At 36.2% G+C, this 18264-nt stretch overlaps 4 protein-coding genes across 6 annotated transcripts; 3 read left to right on the top strand and 1 right to left on the bottom strand.

The window, feature by feature from the left end:
• Positions 1-742: 742 nt before the first annotated feature.
• LOC103493849 (cyclin-dependent kinase B2-2) lies at positions 743-3012 on the top strand. The gene is made up of 7 exons (XM_008454797.3): positions 743-1219; positions 1550-1691; positions 1796-1857; positions 1945-2056; positions 2173-2266; positions 2371-2440; positions 2536-3012. Exons 1-7 carry the CDS (start codon positions 993-995, stop codon positions 2765-2767), a joined length of 939 nt encoding a protein of 312 aa, XP_008453019.1. The 5' UTR covers positions 743-992; the 3' UTR covers positions 2768-3012.
• Positions 3013-3403: 391 nt separating this feature from the next.
• On the bottom strand, positions 3404-6031 carry LOC103493850 (protein PIN-LIKES 3-like). Of its 2 annotated transcripts, none has more exons than XM_008454798.2 (10): positions 5605-6031; positions 5402-5481; positions 5158-5282; positions 4954-5075; positions 4605-4850; positions 4430-4510; positions 4237-4337; positions 4098-4150; positions 3806-3997; positions 3404-3697 (listed from the first exon to the last, which is right to left on the bottom strand). In XM_008454798.2, exons 1-10 carry the CDS (start codon positions 5743-5745, stop codon positions 3573-3575), a joined length of 1266 nt encoding a protein of 421 aa, XP_008453020.1. In that variant the 5' UTR covers positions 5746-6031; the 3' UTR covers positions 3404-3572. The 2 variants fall into 2 exon arrangements, with proteins under 2 accessions (XP_008453020.1, XP_016901341.1); XM_017045852.2 differs by having other exon boundaries at positions 5398-5481; positions 5605-6015.
• Positions 6032-9148: 3117 nt separating this feature from the next.
• Positions 9149-11862, top strand: LOC103493852 (cinnamoyl-CoA reductase 1-like). Of its 2 annotated transcripts, none has more exons than XM_008454799.3 (6): positions 9149-9501; positions 9683-9852; positions 10394-10579; positions 10655-10817; positions 11133-11322; positions 11407-11862. In XM_008454799.3, the coding sequence occupies exons 1-6, from the start codon at positions 9378-9380 to the stop codon at positions 11540-11542; spliced, it is 969 nt and encodes a 322-aa protein (XP_008453021.1). In that variant the 5' UTR covers positions 9149-9377; the 3' UTR covers positions 11543-11862. The 2 variants fall into 2 exon arrangements, with proteins under 2 accessions (XP_008453021.1, XP_008453022.1); XM_008454800.3 differs by having other exon boundaries at positions 9293-9501; positions 11136-11322.
• A 1126-nt stretch (positions 11863-12988) lies between these two features.
• Positions 12989-18111, top strand: LOC103493854 (SWI/SNF complex subunit SWI3B). Its single transcript, XM_008454803.3, has 6 exons — positions 12989-13394; positions 13466-13896; positions 14508-14921; positions 15791-15929; positions 17676-17764; positions 17858-18111. The coding sequence occupies exons 1-6, from the start codon at positions 13175-13177 to the stop codon at positions 18035-18037; spliced, it is 1473 nt and encodes a 490-aa protein (XP_008453025.3). The 5' UTR covers positions 12989-13174; the 3' UTR covers positions 18038-18111.
• The last annotated feature ends 153 nt before the right edge of the window (positions 18112-18264 follow it).

Genomic DNA, 18264 nt, shown 5'->3' with positions numbered 1-18264 from the left:
TGGTTGGTTGTTAATTATTATTTAATTGATAATATTTTTTCATAGGCAAATTAATAATAAGTTTGAAACTACATAATCTCAAACCTACTAAAACATTTAGAAAGAGAATCTATTTAAAACAAAAAAAAAAAATGTTTTTATTGAGAAGTTAACTATGATTTAACAACAGTATTTAAACAGATTCACGATTCATAAATTAAATTCAAATTATACATACATATTTGCTTATTCATACGTTAATCTCCGGGGCAAGTTTCAATTATGTTGTTAGATTTGAAAATTGCTAAATTTTTAATAATCCAGCAATGGTTAGTATGTAAGAATAGCAACAAGCCATGCATAGTAATATTTATTATTAAATTACAGAAGTTAATGGTAAAAATAATACTTTTCAAATGTATAGACCTGTTGCCATAGATTTTTAGAACAACAGATCAGTGAGAATTTGAGCATTAAGATATAATACTCATTAATTTAAATAAGAAAAATCATTATGTTTGTGTTAAAGGAACCAATATTTATTATACTTAAATGAATGTATATATTTTTTTTAAAAGACCATAAAAAATGAATTCATATTTTTTTTCAATGATTAGGAAATTTTATCTTTTTCTTTTTAAATTAAGCATAGCTTAATTGCATTAACCATATAATAAATTAAGTTAAGAGCAGGTACAATCTTTCATGTTACCAAATTAAAAGGAAATGTAATAATAATATTCGTAATAAATAAATAAATAAATAAATTAGGAAGATATAAAGTTGGGCCGGTTGGAGAAGACCGATAATTGGGCCCAAAAGTGCGTGGGAGGGACAGGGTGGACTTTAGAAATTTGAATTTCGAAAATATATTGCCGTTTGGGGAAGTAACAACGGTCAAAAGTCCCTCCCAACGTTTCATACATATTTGACGCTCCCATTGATCTTCCCATTCATTTTCAGCATAGAAAGGAAGAGAGCCTTTGTGAGATATTTCACTTTCAGAGAGAGAAATGGAGAAGGGGCCAACTACTGTTTCAGCCATGGAAGCCTTCGAGAAGCTGGAGAAGGTCGGAGAAGGAACTTATGGTAAGGTTTATAGGGCAAGGGAGAAGGCCACCGGCAAGATTGTGGCGCTCAAGAAGACGCGCCTCCATGAAGATGAGGAAGGTGTTCCTCCTACCACTCTCAGAGAGGTTTCGATTCTAAGAATGCTTTCTCGGGATCCTCATATTGTTAGGTGACCCCTTTCTTCTTTCTCTCTTGATCGGTTCTTTCTTCCTCCAAATTTTGTTTTTTGAAATTTTAGTTTTTAGGGATTTTTTTTCTTTTTCGGATTTCTCATTTCTTGGATTGCCGATGTTTTTTTTTTCTCTCTCTTTATACTACTCTGACTATGGCTTCGATTTTGGATCATTGTACGAATAGGGGATCAACTTTTTTAGGGTTTTGTACCTTCTGTCTCTCTCCTGGGTCCTGCAAATCTGGACCTTGGTCTTGTTGTTTTTCTCTTCACGGGATGTCGACTGCCAATTTCCTTCTGATGATCGTTGTAAACGATTTTGTACAGGTTGATGGATGTCAAACAAGGCCAGAACAAGGAAGGAAAAACCGTCCTTTACTTGGTGTTTGAATACATGGATACGGATCTGAAGAAATTCATCAAGAGTTTCCGTCATACGGGAGAAAACATTCCCGTTAACACTGTCAAGGTACTCTGAAATGCTCTTGTAGTCCTTATTTTTGTTCAGAAACTACTGGTTTGTTGTTTCTCATTTGCGGCAATAGAATTTATAATCTCTGTTTAACTTTGTAGAGTTTGATGTATCAACTCTGCAAGGGCGTTGCCTTCTGTCATGGCCATGGAATCCTGCACAGGTAATTCATGATTCTATTTGGGTCACTACAATGGTGATAGTGTAAAAGTACATGCAATCTGATTCTCTGCTTGCTATATTACACAAGGGATCTGAAACCACACAATCTCTTGATGGACCGAAAGACTATGATGCTCAAAATTGCAGACCTCGGGTTGGCTCGAGCATTTACTGTCCCAATTAAGAAGTATACTCATGAGGCAAGTCTTGTTTTTGCTTTTTGTTTTTTTTTTCTGAGTTTTGTTCTTCATTCTAGTTGCTGTTTACACATGGCATGGCCGTTTTGAATGGATCTAACCTTTTGTGTGTCCTCCAGATACTAACCCTCTGGTATAGAGCTCCCGAAGTTCTGTTGGGGGCAACTCATTACTCTACAGCTGTAGATATGTGGTCTGTTGCCTGCATATTCGGTATCTTTCCATCCCAAGATCAGTATAGCTGTTAAGTTTTTTTGGTGTTTCTCAAATCAATGTAATGCAGCATTCTGAACTAGCTTGTTTTTTTATAACTTCAGCCGAACTTGCCACCAAGCAGCCTCTCTTTCCTGGAGATTCTGAGTTGCAGCAGCTCCTTCATATCTTCAGGTGCTGATGCCACTTCCCTCTTCTTGACTAACTTCGACAATTTTTTTTGGGACCTCACCTTTTAAACAAAGATGTCATGGGAATTTCGTATGCAGGTTATTAGGGACCCCAAATGAAAAGGTCTGGCCTGGTGTGAGCAAACTAATGAACTGGCATGAGTATCCCCAGTGGAACCCCCAAAGCCTTTCAACTGCAGTCCCCAACTTGGATGATAAAGGGCTTGATCTGCTTTCAAAGATGTTGAAGTACGAACCCTCAATGCGTATTTCAGCAAAGAAAGCAATGGAACATCCTTACTTTGATGACTTGAACAAGGAATGTCTCTGATGCTACGTTAATGATGTGGGTAACTTTTTAACCGGAGAAGAATGGTTGCTTTTCTCAAGCAGGAATATGGGGGGGGGGGGGGGGGGGGGGGGGGGGGGGGGAGTATATTGGAAGGGATAACTATTTGTTGTAACCAAAACGATGAAATTAGGTTTTAAGTCGGTATTTGCTGTGAAGAAATGACCAGCTTTTTTGGAAATCTCATGATTGCTATGTGAATTTGAATTACCACTTCTCATGAGCTATCTTTAGTGACAAGATTACTAAATTTTCTACCCTGTTTTATTTGTGATATTAATGGATGCTGTTCGTGAATATATGCTCAAGCCACTAACTATATGTGTTGTTGATTGATGATGTGTTTGATTTGGCTTTCTTTCCAAGTGCTTCAAAATAGTAGAGATTGGCAAAGAAGGTGGAAGGTGAAAGACCTTTAAGAGACCACTTGTCCTGGCCTCGTCCAAAATAACTCTCTTTCCAAGTGCTTGAATTAGTCAATTGAAGATCTGTGCGAAGAGACCACCTCATTTAATTTTGAACTTCTCCTAACATCCGAAACTACGTAGAAAGTCGTTGAGTTCTTAAATCTCACAATCATTTTTTGAATGTCTTATAATTTAACGGTACATGGGGAAAAAACATTGAATTTTGTAACTTCATAGAAATGAATGAACAAATATATCAAAGAGTGAGTTTGTTGTAAAATCCTACTTATTAAGCTCATGTATTATCTAGGTAAAATCCTACTAAAGTATCATGCCTATCTCTATCTTAGAACACGAGTTTTATGTGGTTTGGTTGTTGATCAACCCACTAGCCACATGAACAAGGTGGACCAAAAGGTCAATGAAATTGAAGCTAGGACGTAAGTCCACAGCAAAATGACCGAGCATTCGGCCTCTCCAGCTCCAAACAATTGAGTGATTGTTCCTGAATTCAATAACAGTATTATCATTCAATAACAGTATTAATCATAAACGAAGTTCACATTCAAAATCAGCCAGCCAGCCAAATAAAAAGAGTAGATCTTTTGTTTACCAATGTTCATTGCTGGTGGGACTGCAAATTGAAGCAGAAGAACAAACAGATACAAGGGATCAGATCCCACCCAACCAAATTTTGCAGCTCCTCTCACAATCAAAATTCCAGTCAAAGGCAGCGCAACATACCGAACCAAAACAATCCCAACAACGATGGATTTCTTCAACTCCGATTCCGATCCTCGCAAACCTGGACATTGACCAATGCAAAAGAATAATCAATTCTCTTTACCACTTTTGACTAAAACCACTATTTAATGTTTTATATACTTCAGTAAGTTGTAGTGTACCTCTTAGAAGGTTCCCTCCTACAATTAGTGTGACAGTTGGAATGGCTCCATTTCTGCAGTCACCAAAAGATGATTATTGAGTGATCTGTTATTGATCATAGGCATTGTTTCAAGAAGAGTGAAAAGTTTTAAGACAAACCCCAACAAGGCAGCCGAGTCATCGATGACACGCAAAGGAGCATCGGCACCGATCAACAAGTTTCTGAGTTGAGGAATGAGACCAATCACAAAACCAGCAATCTGTAGGAAAGGAAAGATAACAGGATTGAGTATGTTTTGATTGGTTAAACCAAGTATATGTATCTTACTACTCACTTCCTAGCACTACATACCGCTCCAATTGTTGACGGAGCAAACAATGCTTTCAAATTAAGCGATTTAATGAATGTGGTTATTCTGACAGCAACTGAAGCCTGCCATTGCATTTACATTAAACTTAATTGGGTTAGATGAGATTGAGAATGAAAGCAATGCACAGAAGATAGGAAACATTGATCAGAAAAGCACCTCATGTTTGGATTTAGAAGAGGAGATGACTGCATTTTCCTCCAAAACCAATAATTTCTTCGAATTAGAAACATCATCATCATCATCATTATAAACAACAAGCGGTTGATTGTGAATCAATGGTTCCTCAATGGAGGAAGTATTAGTGATGGGCAAGTTATTAGAGGTAGGATCCGCAGTGATGTGGCTCATTGAAGAAACTCGAACAATATTGTAAACATAAGACCATAAAAAAATGGCTCCAATCTGAAAACAAAGTTAAACATACATATAGATATATTAATTAGGAGGAGAGGAGAGGAGAGGGGTAGATCAGAGATTGAATGAATGATATGAAGAGTGGAAATACCGCCATTGAAAGAGAAACATAAGCCATTCCATAAGTGGTGCAGTTGTCGGAGTCCCCAAAGGGGCTTCCCTTTTCTTTACAAACGGCTGGAATAATAATAAGCAAAATGTTGCCCAAATTTCCTGTGGGAAATTAAAAATGGAAAGAGAATGAAAAGAGAGAGAGAGAGAGAATATAAGTTGAGTTAGTTTAGTTAATACGAACCAGCAGAGGAGCAACCCAAGATGAGTCCACGGAGATGAGGAGGAGGTTTGGTCCATTGAATCACAATCCAACCAAATAGTGATCCCACAATGAAAGTGATGAGGATATTGAAAGGCATAAACCACCTGCGTGTATGTATGTAAATCGATCAAACACCCACACCCACAACCCAAACTATTAATATATGTATATACCATTATCGATCAGAAAGAAAACTAGCTATTATATGAACAGACATACATACATCTTGACCATATTGTTGTAGGTAATAGTTTCAGCAAGATTGGAGGCGACGAGGGCAGGATTGAATACGTAAAAAACCACCTAAATACAATTTGAAGAAACAAAAAAAAAAAAAAAAGGAAAGAACTTTCAGAACGGGAATGGAATAGAGGAAATATAGGCCGTATTGGTAGTAGTAATCAACATAAAAAAAAAAATAGTTACTCCATTCAAATGCTTTCTGGCTTCTTGGCCCAAGATGTCGATGTAAGGGAGAGCCAGAAAAGAGCCAAGCCCTGTAATCAGAAGCACTTTCAGAACGGGAATGGAAGCCAAAATCAAGAGACTCAGAAACTTCATCATCATCTCACTGCACACCCAATTTTTTGTTTTGATTTCGATTGCTCTACAATCAATATTATATCATCATATTTGCTCTGTTTTGGTTCAACGAACAGAGATCGGAATTACTTGTTTTTCATCCACTACCACAAATCATCTAAATATATCACCGCTGTGACGCTCAAAACCTATGGACAATTCGATTCTCTCACTCCTTAAAAAAAGAAAAAAACGTTTCTCACACAACTCAAATTCTTTTCCAACGTCGTATAATTAAATTATTATTTGTCGACTTTTAGTTATATAAAAGGTATTTATTAGTATGAGCAACCAAGGCAAGGCAAGGCAAGGACATATATATAAATATGACAACAACCAACGTCTAACTCCAACTGCTCTCTTTTAAGTTTTTCTCATTTTCCAAACACAACTATGTCATTTGTCAAACAAACTGTGCATATAATGAGTATTGACAGTAGAGTACTCCTCTAATCCAATGTCGCAAAAACATACTCAAAACACAGAGATACCAATGCCAAACCTGTTTTTTTACTAGTCTTCTTTTATGTAAAAGTTGTTTGCACTAAGAAAAACTAAAATTCTATGGTTGATCTCGGTCAAAATGCACCCACAAAAACTATTTTACTAGTTTTCTCTTGGATCTGTCAAATAGAGCCATTTATAAGACAAGTCAGAAAGAGTTTATTAGGAATAAAGCAGGAAAAGGGAGAAGACAAGATTTGTGATAGAGAGATGGTACGATTTGTTAAAAGGATGTATAAATTTACTTGTATTATATTATATGTTGATAGTTATATTACATAGTAAAAACATATGATAAATTTTTGTAGCCTAAAATTTTCCTCTTTAGTGAATGGAGTTAAAAATGCATCTACTTTATACATTTTGAGATGCATAAAATGTCCTTTTAGACATGGGCATCTTTTTTATTATTAAATATGTTGTAGTAAGATATAAATGCATCATTGATTAATTAACCTATCAATTATGAATATTTAAAATTTACGTTTATCATTGATAAGAAATATACTGTAAATAGGGAATCAATTAAGATAGAAAATTTGGTATGGTGCAACTTGTTAATAGATACATTATTATAAATAGTAAGCTAATTAAGTGGAAGTTGTATTCTACTATTAACACACAATCAAATTTCAATACGTATTTATAAGAAAAAAGTACATTTGCAATTAAAAATTGAAAAGAAAGAAAAAAAAAAGGTTGAAAAAGAGAGCCAATAAAAAACAAAAAACATTGGTGAACATTCATGAATACGAACATGAATATTAATAGAATATTAATGTGTGGAATTGATAAGGGCGAGGGAGACCGAAAGTTTGGGAAAGGAGAAAGCAAAATTGGAGTTTAAATGGTGGGATAAGGAGAGTGTGGATGGACCCCAGTTAGACCAAAGCATATTAGCATTCAACTTCTAACAATCAAACATAAAAAATGAAAATGATATATTTTGAAATATTTTGAACGTGTTATCTAAAGCTTCGTCTCTATTATACACTACTCTTTTTGTATTAGAAAGATATATATATATATATATAAAAGAAAAAATTTGATGCAACCATTTGTCGTATTTTTTAACTCTCTCCTACACAAATAAAAAATTACAAAATATTTTTAAAAAAATTATTTTCAGATGACGACTATTTAGGATAGGTGCATCTTAATTAGGATAGACCTCACCATTGCCCCAATATATATATATATATATATATATATATATATATATATATATATATATATATACAAGTTGAGTGTGTGATTAGTTTTTGAGGTTTCATTCTTCCAATAGTTTGTTTCATGTATTGCTAACTAAACTCAATTGAGATGAGACGACGGGTGCAGGATGAGAACAAGTGGTTTAAATCTCTCCACGCATTTATACTCAAAAATAAAATAATCCCCTTCTACTTCGGCACACCAAACAATGCATTCTTTTTCTTTCTCTTATTTTGAAATTACACCGCAACCCAATCTGTCTTTTGACGCAAACTGTCCAATCATGCACTATCAAAATGCATTGGATTTCATTTTCGGATAATTAAATTATATTATATTATTATCAACATCATCAGCATAAGATTGAGGAAAAATATGTCACCTTTCAGTTAGGAAACAAAGATCCTACATTCAATAAAAAATAATAAAGATGGAGAACGTAGTTGTTGAATTTCATTGGCATTATGTGCCTATGATATTCCAAAAATCGTACATAGCAATTACTGGTTCTGTTTTCTCTCCTTTTCCTATTTCAACTACTATTACCTACGTCTCTTTTCTAAAATTCCTAATAATATTATTATTATTATTATTATTTATATTTAATTCACTTAATAAATATTAAATATCCAATGTTGGTTGTCGGTGAGAATTTATTTTACAATTTGTACAATGTGGCAGACCAATTTTAATTCAATTCTGCTCCTCTTACCTCTTTCTTCATATCACTTTAAATATCACGTTAATCTTTTCTTTTTTAATTCTAGACTTACTCTCTTTCATTTTTCTTATTCTTATGTGTTCCTTTTGTCACTTCCCCACTCCAAACATATATTCTTCCTTTGTGTTTCTAGACGTGAACACGACTTGGATAACTCGAATGCTTCTAACAAAACACTAGAATGCTTGGACTTAGACTTAGTTTTTCTTTTTCTTTTTTCTTTTTTTATTGAAACTACACGTTACTTTAAGAGAGCGCCAAAACACATACTTCTAAAAACTTAAGCTTAAAAGAGAATTTGCTTCGCAATTAAAAGTACACAACACTTAACAACTCTATTCATTCCTTATGAACTATAACTTCATCGCCTTGCCCATATCTTAATGTCTGGCATAACGTAACATCTCGCTTTCTCTACACGACCTCCTCACTAGGCTTATTTGGGGATGAGAAAACTTAAGACGTTAGTCTGATGCTTAATAAGTGATAATCTAGAAAAACATTAACTTCTACTTATTCTTTTAGTCGGGATATTAAACCATCCCGACACGTAGACTACTGTGATAACTTGTGTATCATCATTGGCATCCCTAGAGATTTATATGTTCAATTCAAATGCGGACCTTTCAATGGATACAACCAACTTCTCATCGTCTTGCGGATCTCTCGATGTATGGTTATCTTGAATCTTGTGCATATAATGATTAGCTAATTATAAAAATAAAACTAATGGTATACTTATGAATATATTATGGTAGTTATTAATGAATAAATTACATTACTTTAAAACTCACAATATAATATTGGATGGGATGATTATTGTTAGAAACTTTAATTTAACAAAACAAATAATACCATTTTGATTTGGAGAAGAAAAGAGAAACAAAATGATTGGAAAGAAGAATAAAGTGCGGGTCGTTTCCAACCTTCACAATCATCTCTTGTGCCTTCAGGCCCATCTCTAACTTATTCGGCCCAAATGTCTTTTTTCTTTTTCTTTTCTTTTTAATTAATTAATTTATTAAAAGAAGAAAAGAAAAAGTATGATTAACCCCAAACTGTTTCTCAATTATTATTAGAATTTAAAATGATTACAATTTTCGTGGTTGAAATGAGGAAGAGACGACACGTGTTCAAGAAATACAAGTAATTGGTGTCTCAGCATTAGCAGGTACCAGCAATGGCGACGATGGCGATGAAGGGGAAAGTTTGTGTTACAGGTGCTGGAGGGTTTATTGGTTCATGGCTGGTCAAACTTCTGCTATCCAGGGATTATATTGTCCACGGAACTGTCAGGGAACCCAGTAATTATACCTGCTCTTCCATCTCTTTCCAAATTCATTCAATTCAACTCCCCTACTTTCCATCATCTGCTTAATCCACTGCCTCTCTGCCTTCGTCTTCTTCACACAACATTTCTTTGTTATTGTTAATCCCCCCCTTTTTTTTTATTGATTGAATGAGGTTTCCTTAAATAATGTGTAGGCGATGCTAAGTATGCTCACTTAAGAAAACTTGAGAAAGCCACCGAGAATTTGCAACTGTTTAAGGCTGATTTACTGGACTACCAGTCTCTGCGTTCCGCGATTGCAGGATGTGATGGAGTTTTCCATGTTGCCTGTCCAGTTCCTTCCACAACTTCATCAAACCCCGAGGTATAAATGTCTCATCATCACTCTTTTTTTTTTTTTTTTTTCCTTCTTCTTTTCCTTATCGATATATACATAGAGGAGACTAGGAGCAATCAATCCGTAGTGTTTCATGAAGCAAAGTTCTTCAAACAAGTATATTTGGAACGGGAGGGGCAATTCACTTTACTAGAATCATAAAGTATGTTCTTCAGAAAATCTTTAGCAAGAGTCCATCACCAAGAAACTGGGAAATAGCAGTTTTCTCAACAATCTAAACACCATTAGAAGGTGTAGAAACGCCCCTATTATTCCTTTAAATCCTGATGCTGCTACTTGCTAAGGGGTAGTTATGGTGTTGTATGAAGTGGAATAAAATTTTAATATTAGCTAAAGAGGAAAGCTGATGGAATTTGAATATCACAGTTCGGTTCTTTTCCTTACAAAAAAAAAAAAAAAAAAAAAAAGCTAAGGTGAGATTGACCATGAAGATTGATTTTGTCAACTCACTTCAGCTAAGTTGTGTATAGAGTGCTCCGCTCTTTGTCTCAATTAATATTACTCTCAGACAGAAGTGATTGAACCTGCCGTAAAGGGCACACATAATGTGCTTGAAGCTTGCGTTGAAGCAAAAGTTAAGCGAGTAGTTGTCGTATCCTCAGTTGCTGCTGTGTTTTCCAATCCCAGTTGGCCACGAAGTCGAGTAATGGATGAAAGTTGTTGGTCTGATATGGAGCACTGCAGAGCTTCTAAGGTACTTAAATAGAAGTACGTTTGTGCTTTTATTATGGCTATCTATATTCATCGTTATTCCTCAAAATTGTACCAGGACTGGTATTTTCTGGCAAAAACAGAAGCTGAAAGTGAGGCCTTGGCGTTTGGGAAAAGACGTGGGCTTGACGTTGTGACTATTTGTCCTACCCTCGTTATCGGGCCAGTTTTGCAGCCAACAGTCAATGCCAGCACCTTGGCTCTTCTCAGAATTCTAAAAGGTACTATTTGTGACACATGCGTGTGTGAGCTAAATATGCACATTTGATATCACCTCTACATTTCAGCAAGATCTTCGAGCAAAAATTTTACAAATTGTGGGGTAAGGTGTGTGGGAGACCTAGATGTAAACTTAAAGGGTAAAGATTCATGGGCAGTGCCAGTTCGAGTGGCATTATCACTAGTAGGAATTATCTGCTATATTCAATATTGTATGAAAAGACAAATTTGATTGTTGCAATGAAGAGTGAAGAGAATCGTGACTGTGCAACAACCTAGTTTATTTTCTTTATAATATATGGAAGGTCTTTTTGCAGAAGGGTGCGAGTCAATGGAAAACCGGCCACGGACGTTAGTAGATGTACGTGATGTAGCAGAGGCACTAATTCTTTTATATGAGAAGAGGGAGGCAGAAGGAAGGTACATTTGTACAGCGCATTCAATTGAGACACGGGAGCTGGTGGATGCACTGAAGAGCAAGTATCCTGATTATAGCTATCCAAAGAAGTAAGCTTGTGAAAGTAGTATGGTTTGTTATGGGAGTTAAAAAATATATGTGGTTCCATAACAAAAACTGGTGTGGCACTGCAGGTTGAGTGAATGGAAAGCGGAGCCAATAAGTCTAAGCTCGGAGAAACTGCAAAGATTGGGTTGGAAGTATCGGGCATTGGAGGAGACGCTTGCAGATGCTGTCCAGAGTTTCCAGGACGCCGGCATGTTGGAGTGATGTCACCGATCGCTCACTTTTACCCTCTCATCACTCTTGGCTGCTCGTTTGTATTGTTTGTTACCATCTCTGTCTCTGTTATCACTCTGTTGTTAATTGTTACTAAAGTGAAACACCCAAAACCGCAATCCGCAACTTTTTTTCTAAATGACCAAAGTACAAGCTAAAGCTATGTATTCAATATTTTTAGTATTCACTATTCAGACTTTTGAAAAGAGTGAGAAGATGGTAAGACTTTTATGTTTGCATACAAAACCGAACAAATAAAACCTGAACAATGGGTAAGCCGTATGTCAAAGCTTTCCGTTTTCGTGTTCAAATCTCAACAATGCTCATGATGTTTATGATGAGTTTCTTTGTTTATTTTTTTTTCTCTTTCTTTCTTTTTCTGTACATAATGAAATTCAAACCTTGTTAAAGAATCAAAGTCTAAGAGGCTATAAAAACTCATGGGTGTTTGTAACGGACATTATAGTTTAAAGAAGATTGCTCCAAACTTGAAGCTAACTTTCAGTTTCAACCCTTTCTCCTTCACGACATGAAATATCTAACATAGATTATGTAAGTTTCAGTTTGATCGAAGGGAGAAGGAACAAACTAGTGGATAGAACAAATGAAAATTTTGAGGGGGGAAGGAACAAACTATTGGATAGAACCAATGGAAATTACTGATAATAGAACACTAGTATCCAAGTGATCGCAAGATGGCTATGGAATTGACTCATGGCTGATGGAGAAAAACCGGTTACCCAAGTCGGCAACAGACTCATTCTCTTCCACAGTTTTCAATCTAACCTTTTTTTTTCGATCATTTTATGCTTCATGATTCCTATTTTCATTTCACTTACTCATTCCAACCCCTTAAGTTGCAAGTAATCTCCCACCTCCCAAAGAATTATCAAGGAAAATATTTACAATGCCCTTCACATGTGGTTACACTTTGCTTTGTTTATGTCAAGGTGGTTGCAGCTTTGAGGTTCCGTGGTGCGTGGCTCTCAATTATTTCCTAATTTATATATTCTTTGGCCTAACTAGTTGCCTCGAGATCTGAGACTCTAATTTCCTCTTAGGATGTGAGCTTAGATTTCCCTCTTGGCAAATCTAATACCGTGAGCTTATGTTGGCTTCTAGTTTCCTTTTAGGCATCTTTGAACTTTGCCTTAGATAACCCTTAACAACCATTATAGTTGATGACAACCTACTAAAATTTTACGTATGTTTGATATGTTTGATGATGAAAAAACTTAATTGATTACAACAAATAGAACGATTTGAATTGCAAAGATCAATATGTTAATGCACATATTTTCTTCTTTGACCTCAAACCAGTTGTCCCCAAAATTATGAAGAAGACTCTCAATGTGTCTATCTTTTTTAGTTTATTTTGAAATTTAAGTATAAAAAATAAAAGTGGAGAGAGCAATGGAAGTGGAGGATTTGAGGGAAGCAGAGCCCAGCCGAGCCCAGTCGAGCCCAGCCCATTTCCATATATTTGGGCTCCTTCTCCCGTCTACTTCTCCGATTTATCGCTTCTCTCCTCGCCTGAGCTCACCTACGATTTATTTTGTTATTCCGATCTACTTACCGGAGCTTCCTTTCTCTATTTCCTTCCCCTGCTTCGGGCACCTTGTTATGGCGGCTAATTCACCGGTCCAAGATCCTCCCACGGACGCTTCTGCTAAACAATCTGCTCCTTCCCCCTCCCCCGCTCTTGTGACCCCTCCCCTTAAAATCGAGACTCCTCCCTCCGACTCCGGTCAGACCCCCTCCGCCGTCCCCGCTCCCACCCCTCGCCCCGACGACCTTCCTCAACCCACTTCTCCGGATCCAATTCATCTTCCCAGCTATTCCAGTAAGTACTGCATTCACTGCAACCCCGGCAGCTACTTGTTTTTAGATGCTAACTCTTATTCTCTTGTCCAGGATGGTTCTCCTGGAACGGCATTCACGAGTGCGAGGTTCGCTTCCTTCCGGAGTTTTTTGATTCACGGTCGCCCTCTAAAAACCCTAGAGTTTACAAGTACCTTCGAAATTCTATTGTCAAGAATTTTAGGGAATGCCCTTCCAAGAAGATCACCTTTACTGATATCCGAAAGACACTCGTTGCCGATGTAGGATCCATTCGTAGGGTTTTTGATTTTCTCGAGGCGTGGGGTCTTATCAATTACTCGCCCTCCGCGCTGAGCAAACCCCTGAAGTGGGAGGACCGGGACTCCAAGTCTAATGCTTCCGCTTCCAACACCGGCGAACCTGGAGGTGGTTCCGCGAATTCGTCGGCGCCTAAAGACGCTTCTAAGAGAGTATGCAGCGGTTGCAAGTCTATTTGTAGCATTGCTTGCTTTGCTTGCGATAAGGTTCGCATCTACTTGCATCTTATTAAAGTTTCCTCTACCCGTTTACTTGTTTCCGCGAATTAATTTGTGTTTTGTTCCTTCCTCAGCTTATTCTTACTTTGTTGTATTCTCCGTGCTAGACTTGCTAGTTTTCGACTCTGTATAGATAAAAGTTTTTTCTTCAAGTGGCGATGATATTGAGTTTATATACATACATACATACATACATAATATATATATGGATAGATAGATAGTTTGGGGTAGTTTACAAGTGTCCCGAGGCAGCGGTGGTTTATTTGTTTAATTAGTTTTCAATATCAACCTTCAATTATTTTCATTCCCACGTTGTATTATAGAAAGCCATGTAGGTATAGATTTTGTGGTCTTTAATCTGTCAAAAACCTTCAGAGTAGGGTTGTTAATTGTTATCTATTCATTTTCTTAATCTTCCTGCTCAAATTTAATGACGACGTTTGCCGACATATACTGGTTTTAGTGGATAGGTGTCTAATTGGTTTTGGTGACTGGATGAATTTGGAACTTGTAGAGGTTTGAATTTTTTAAGTGGATATTAAATGAATCGATATGATTTAATGAATTAGAACTAATATAATGGTCATTATTTCGTACAGTTTGATTTGACACTTTGTGCAAGGTGCTATGTTCGTGGAAACTATCGAGTTGGTGTTGTTAGTTCTTCAGATTTTAGACGTGTTGAGATCAATGATGATACACGAACAGATTGGACCGATAAGGAGACTTTGCATCTTCTTGAAGCTTTGACGCATTATGGTGATGACTGGAAAAAGGTTGCACAACATGTTGGTGGCAGAACTGAGAGGGAATGTGTCGCCCATTTTGTGAAGCTTCCTTTAGGGGAGCAGTTTCATGGTTATCCAGATTCTGAACATATTGACAACAATTATACTGTGGTGAAGGATCATGCCAGTGCCAATCTTACGTTGGAAAGTACTGGCGCATCTATTCCTAATAAAAGAATCCGTCTATCACCTCTGGCAGATGCAAGCAATCCCATAATGGCTCAGGTTAGTGTTGGTTTTTGTCCTTTCCTTTTAGCTTGCATTAGCTGCTTGCCTGTTAGTAATTTTGTTAGTTTCAACCAACACCTTGTGTTATCGAAGTCCTATTCACATGCAAAAAGAAGTGTGTATTAGAGGTCTGATTTGCACGAGTAGTGGAAAAAGTGATACAACGTGTATCAATTTGATGCCTTCTACTAGATTTCTTTTTCTTTTATAGGGATTTTTAACATTTTGTAGGTGGGATTGGGTTATTAATCAATGGGAGACTAATAAAGGCTTATTCATTTTAGCTTTCGGTGAATAAATTTGACTCCTCTCGGAGAAGGGGAAACAGAAAGAAAGGAAAACAATGGATTTTGTTAGTTTGTCCTGACTGGAACCAATTTCTTCCTTTTTTCTAAAAGAAAAAGTCAAATTAAATTACCCAAGTTATTCGAATCATGAATTAACGTGGACAAGCTATAATCCAAGTTAACCCAACTGCAGGTTTCCAATACTTGGACTTTTACTAGCGTACTATTCTTCTTCATTGCATATAGGTTCTTTGGATTGAAATTTTTAGGCCCGATTTGTAATAATAAACTCATTATGTTCCTCAGTTTTCAACCTAGTCCTCTTTTCCTCTGTTTTCACGCTTCATGATCCAATTTTATTCCGCCCTCGATTCATCACTCTCCACTAATTCTGATTGCATTCCAACCTCCCAAACAGCCCCAATATAGCTATCTTTTGTAGACCGTAGTAATTTTCCAAGAATATCTATGGTACCTGGCTAAAACTGATAGTGGACCTACTGGTCGTTTAAAACTGTCTGGTTTTTATTCTCTATATGGATAGAGAGATAATTATGTGATCGATATTTATGCTCCCAGGCTGCCTTTCTGTCGTCTTTGGTGGGTATTGAGGTTGCAGAAGCAGCTGCCCAGGCAGCTGTGATTAAACTTTCCGAGATGGACTTTGGAAGAGATGGGGAAATTGCCAGACCTATCGCTAGGAATACAGAAGAGCAAGGTATTAGCTTTTTTTCTGCTGAAGGATTTTTATTTTTATTATTTTCATGGTTATTTTATTTTTTATAATAATCATTCATAGGTTGTTGAAGTTGAATATGCGTGTGTATTTTGTTTGCATTTGAAGCTTACCCGATCATCTTATGGAGAAAAAAAAAGTGTGCATCTTCTTTTTCTTGTTTTCTGATCCACTGCTTTTATTTTTGTTGATTATAAGTTATACTTGTGTCAGAAAGGAAAAACTCAGGGTCAAGTTGATGCTAATCATTTTGTTTTCAATGTCTTCTCTACATCATGTTTACTAACTACATCTTCCTTTTGTAATTTGTATTATAATTTGAGTTCAACAAACGTGGGGATCGGGAATCGGGAATCAAATTGCGGATCTCAAGCGAACGATTTATTGTTTAAACTGCTGATCTAATTCACGTTAGAAATATGTAAATGCTTAGTGAATATGTTTTGAAATTTTGGTAAGATTTTAATATTTTTCTTTTGAAATTTTGGTAGGATTTTAATATTTTTCTTTCTTCCTCTTTTACTTATTACACCTAATAAATATACCAAAACCCAGAAAAGGCAGACAAGAATCCACTCGGTTTAAGTTGGTTAGAAAGGGTAATAGTCGCAGAAAGATTTTCGAAGGGTATACCTAGGAGAGATTTAAGTTTAGCCAAACAAAACATCGATTCAATGTTTTTTTCTTGCTAACTAGACACCCTAAGCTTTAACCACTGAAGTCTACCTTCCTTAAAAGTTCTATGGTCTTCTCCCAACCGTGCTCCTTGAGTAATATCTTTAACCATATGTGATACGAGCATCTTTGTTTTGTCTCTGAACTTAGGTTCTCATAATAGTTGTTTGCTAGGGTTTAATTATCATGATCCTCGATGGTAACCATTTAGTTTTTTTGTTTTTGGTTTTTGAAAATTAAGCCTATAAATACAACTAAATTTCTTTTTTTGTTATCTAGGAATTTGATCAAGAATTCGAACTCTTGGACTAAGATAGATGTAAATCATTGTGAAATGTTAAGAGAAAATCAACTTAATTTTCAAAAATAAAAAACCAAATAGTTAACAAACGGGCCTAAGCTTTTCACCTAGTGGCCAAAACTTTGGAGAATCTCTTCCTCATTTGACTTGTACATCACTATGTGTGGGCTTAAGAATAGTAAGCCCCCAATTAGATCGGGTAGATGCATCATAAATCAAAAAAAGATCCAAAGGGGGACTGGACTAGTTTCGGAGGTGCTAGACTATCTTGTATGAGGAGGAAGTCGAACAGATCTAGAGTAAATGATCGTTCCTACCTATTTTTTTATTTTTATTTTACTCTAAACTTGAGTACCCTAAATAGGTCTTAAGTTTCTTAAGACCATTAATTGAAGTCCATTAGTGAAAAAAACACAAGACCTTCGTGTTTATAATTCAGAAATCCACAGAGAAAAAATACTAGGGTTTCACGCACCATTTAAGAGGAATAGTAGAGGCTTTCGCATTTCTGAAATGTTCCCTATTTGCAATTTTTCATTATTCCTTCCAAAGTTAAAGGGATGAATAATTTTGATTTTTCCTACCTTTCCCTTTCATAGTAGTTTTAGTTTCTTAAGGAGCATATGCTGAGAAATAACAAAACCTAATTTCACGCATCTGCTAAATATGACTATATTATAGGTTTTCCTCCCGATGTTAATTGTTAATGAGATAGTATGGAAATGTCATGACTCTTGGTGGTTGTGATTCAGGAAACGACGTTGCATCCTGTGAACGCAGCTTGTTAAGGGGGTCTTCGATGGATATGGAGAAAGCAATATCTCATATTGTAGACGTTCAGGTGAGGGCTTGGTATTCTGGGATAGTCGTAGGTTGAGAAGTTTGCGTTATTTAATTTCCAACAATTGTACTTATTATTCCCTGTACCCTGTAGATGAAAGAGTTCGTAGATAAGCTTAATGGTTTCGAGGAGGGAGAGTTGCAGATGGAGAAGGTATTTAAACAATTAGACCAAATGAAAAGTATGCTTTTCGTTGATCAACTAAATCTCTTATTCAATAAAGGGTGTGTTCCTACTGTCGAAGACAAGAGCAATATGAATGTAAGAACGTGATTATTATTATTATTGTTATTCTCCTCCTTAAATGAAGCAATATCAGAGTATGCCACCCTCTCTTTAACCTGGAATTTTCAAGTCGACCATGTGCTCTATGATTCATTGCAATATAGTTTTAACCCCATTTTCCACATATCAAGAAAATTAATGACATTAGAGCTATTATTATTATTCTTTAAAACACATCACTTGGGTAACACAATCCAGAATGGGCCACTGTTCCA

Source organism: Cucumis melo, chromosome 7, assembly GCF_025177605.1.
Source record: "Cucumis melo cultivar AY chromosome 7, USDA_Cmelo_AY_1.0, whole genome shotgun sequence".
Lineage (NCBI taxonomy): Eukaryota > Viridiplantae > Streptophyta > Magnoliopsida > Cucurbitales > Cucurbitaceae > Cucumis > Cucumis melo.
The sequence above is the reverse complement of the archived record's forward strand: the minus strand, read 5'-3'. Positions and strand labels throughout refer to the sequence as shown.

Coding starts and splice junctions, on each gene's coding strand:
- LOC103493849 (XM_008454797.3), top strand. CDS start 993: ATGGAGAAGGGGCCAACTACTGTTTCAGCCATGGAAGCCTTCGAGAAG. Junction 1,692..1,795: donor TTCCCGTTAACACTGTCAAG/GTACTCTGAAAT, acceptor TTAACTTTGTAG/AGTTTGATGTATCAACTCTG. Junction 1,858..1,944: donor GGCCATGGAATCCTGCACAG/GTAATTCATGAT, acceptor ATATTACACAAG/GGATCTGAAACCACACAATC.
- LOC103493850 (XM_008454798.2), bottom strand. CDS start 5,745: ATGATGATGAAGTTTCTGAGTCTCTTGATTTTGGCTTCCATTCCCGTT. Junction 5,076..5,157: donor CTTGGGTTGCTCCTCTGCTG/GTTCGTATTAAC, acceptor AATTTCCCACAG/GAAATTTGGGCAACATTTTG. Junction 3,698..3,805: donor CCCACCAGCAATGAACATTG/GTAAACAAAAGA, acceptor TATTGAATTCAG/GAACAATCACTCAATTGTTT.
- LOC103493852 (XM_008454799.3), top strand. CDS start 9,378: ATGGCGACGATGGCGATGAAGGGGAAAGTTTGTGTTACAGGTGCTGGA. Junction 9,502..9,682: donor CGGAACTGTCAGGGAACCCA/GTAATTATACCT, acceptor AATAATGTGTAG/GCGATGCTAAGTATGCTCAC. Junction 10,580..10,654: donor AGCACTGCAGAGCTTCTAAG/GTACTTAAATAG, acceptor AAATTGTACCAG/GACTGGTATTTTCTGGCAAA.
- LOC103493854 (XM_008454803.3), top strand. CDS start 13,175: ATGGCGGCTAATTCACCGGTCCAAGATCCTCCCACGGACGCTTCTGCT. Junction 15,930..17,675: donor TAGGAATACAGAAGAGCAAG/GTATTAGCTTTT, acceptor GTTGTGATTCAG/GAAACGACGTTGCATCCTGT. Junction 17,765..17,857: donor CTCATATTGTAGACGTTCAG/GTGAGGGCTTGG, acceptor TGTACCCTGTAG/ATGAAAGAGTTCGTAGATAA.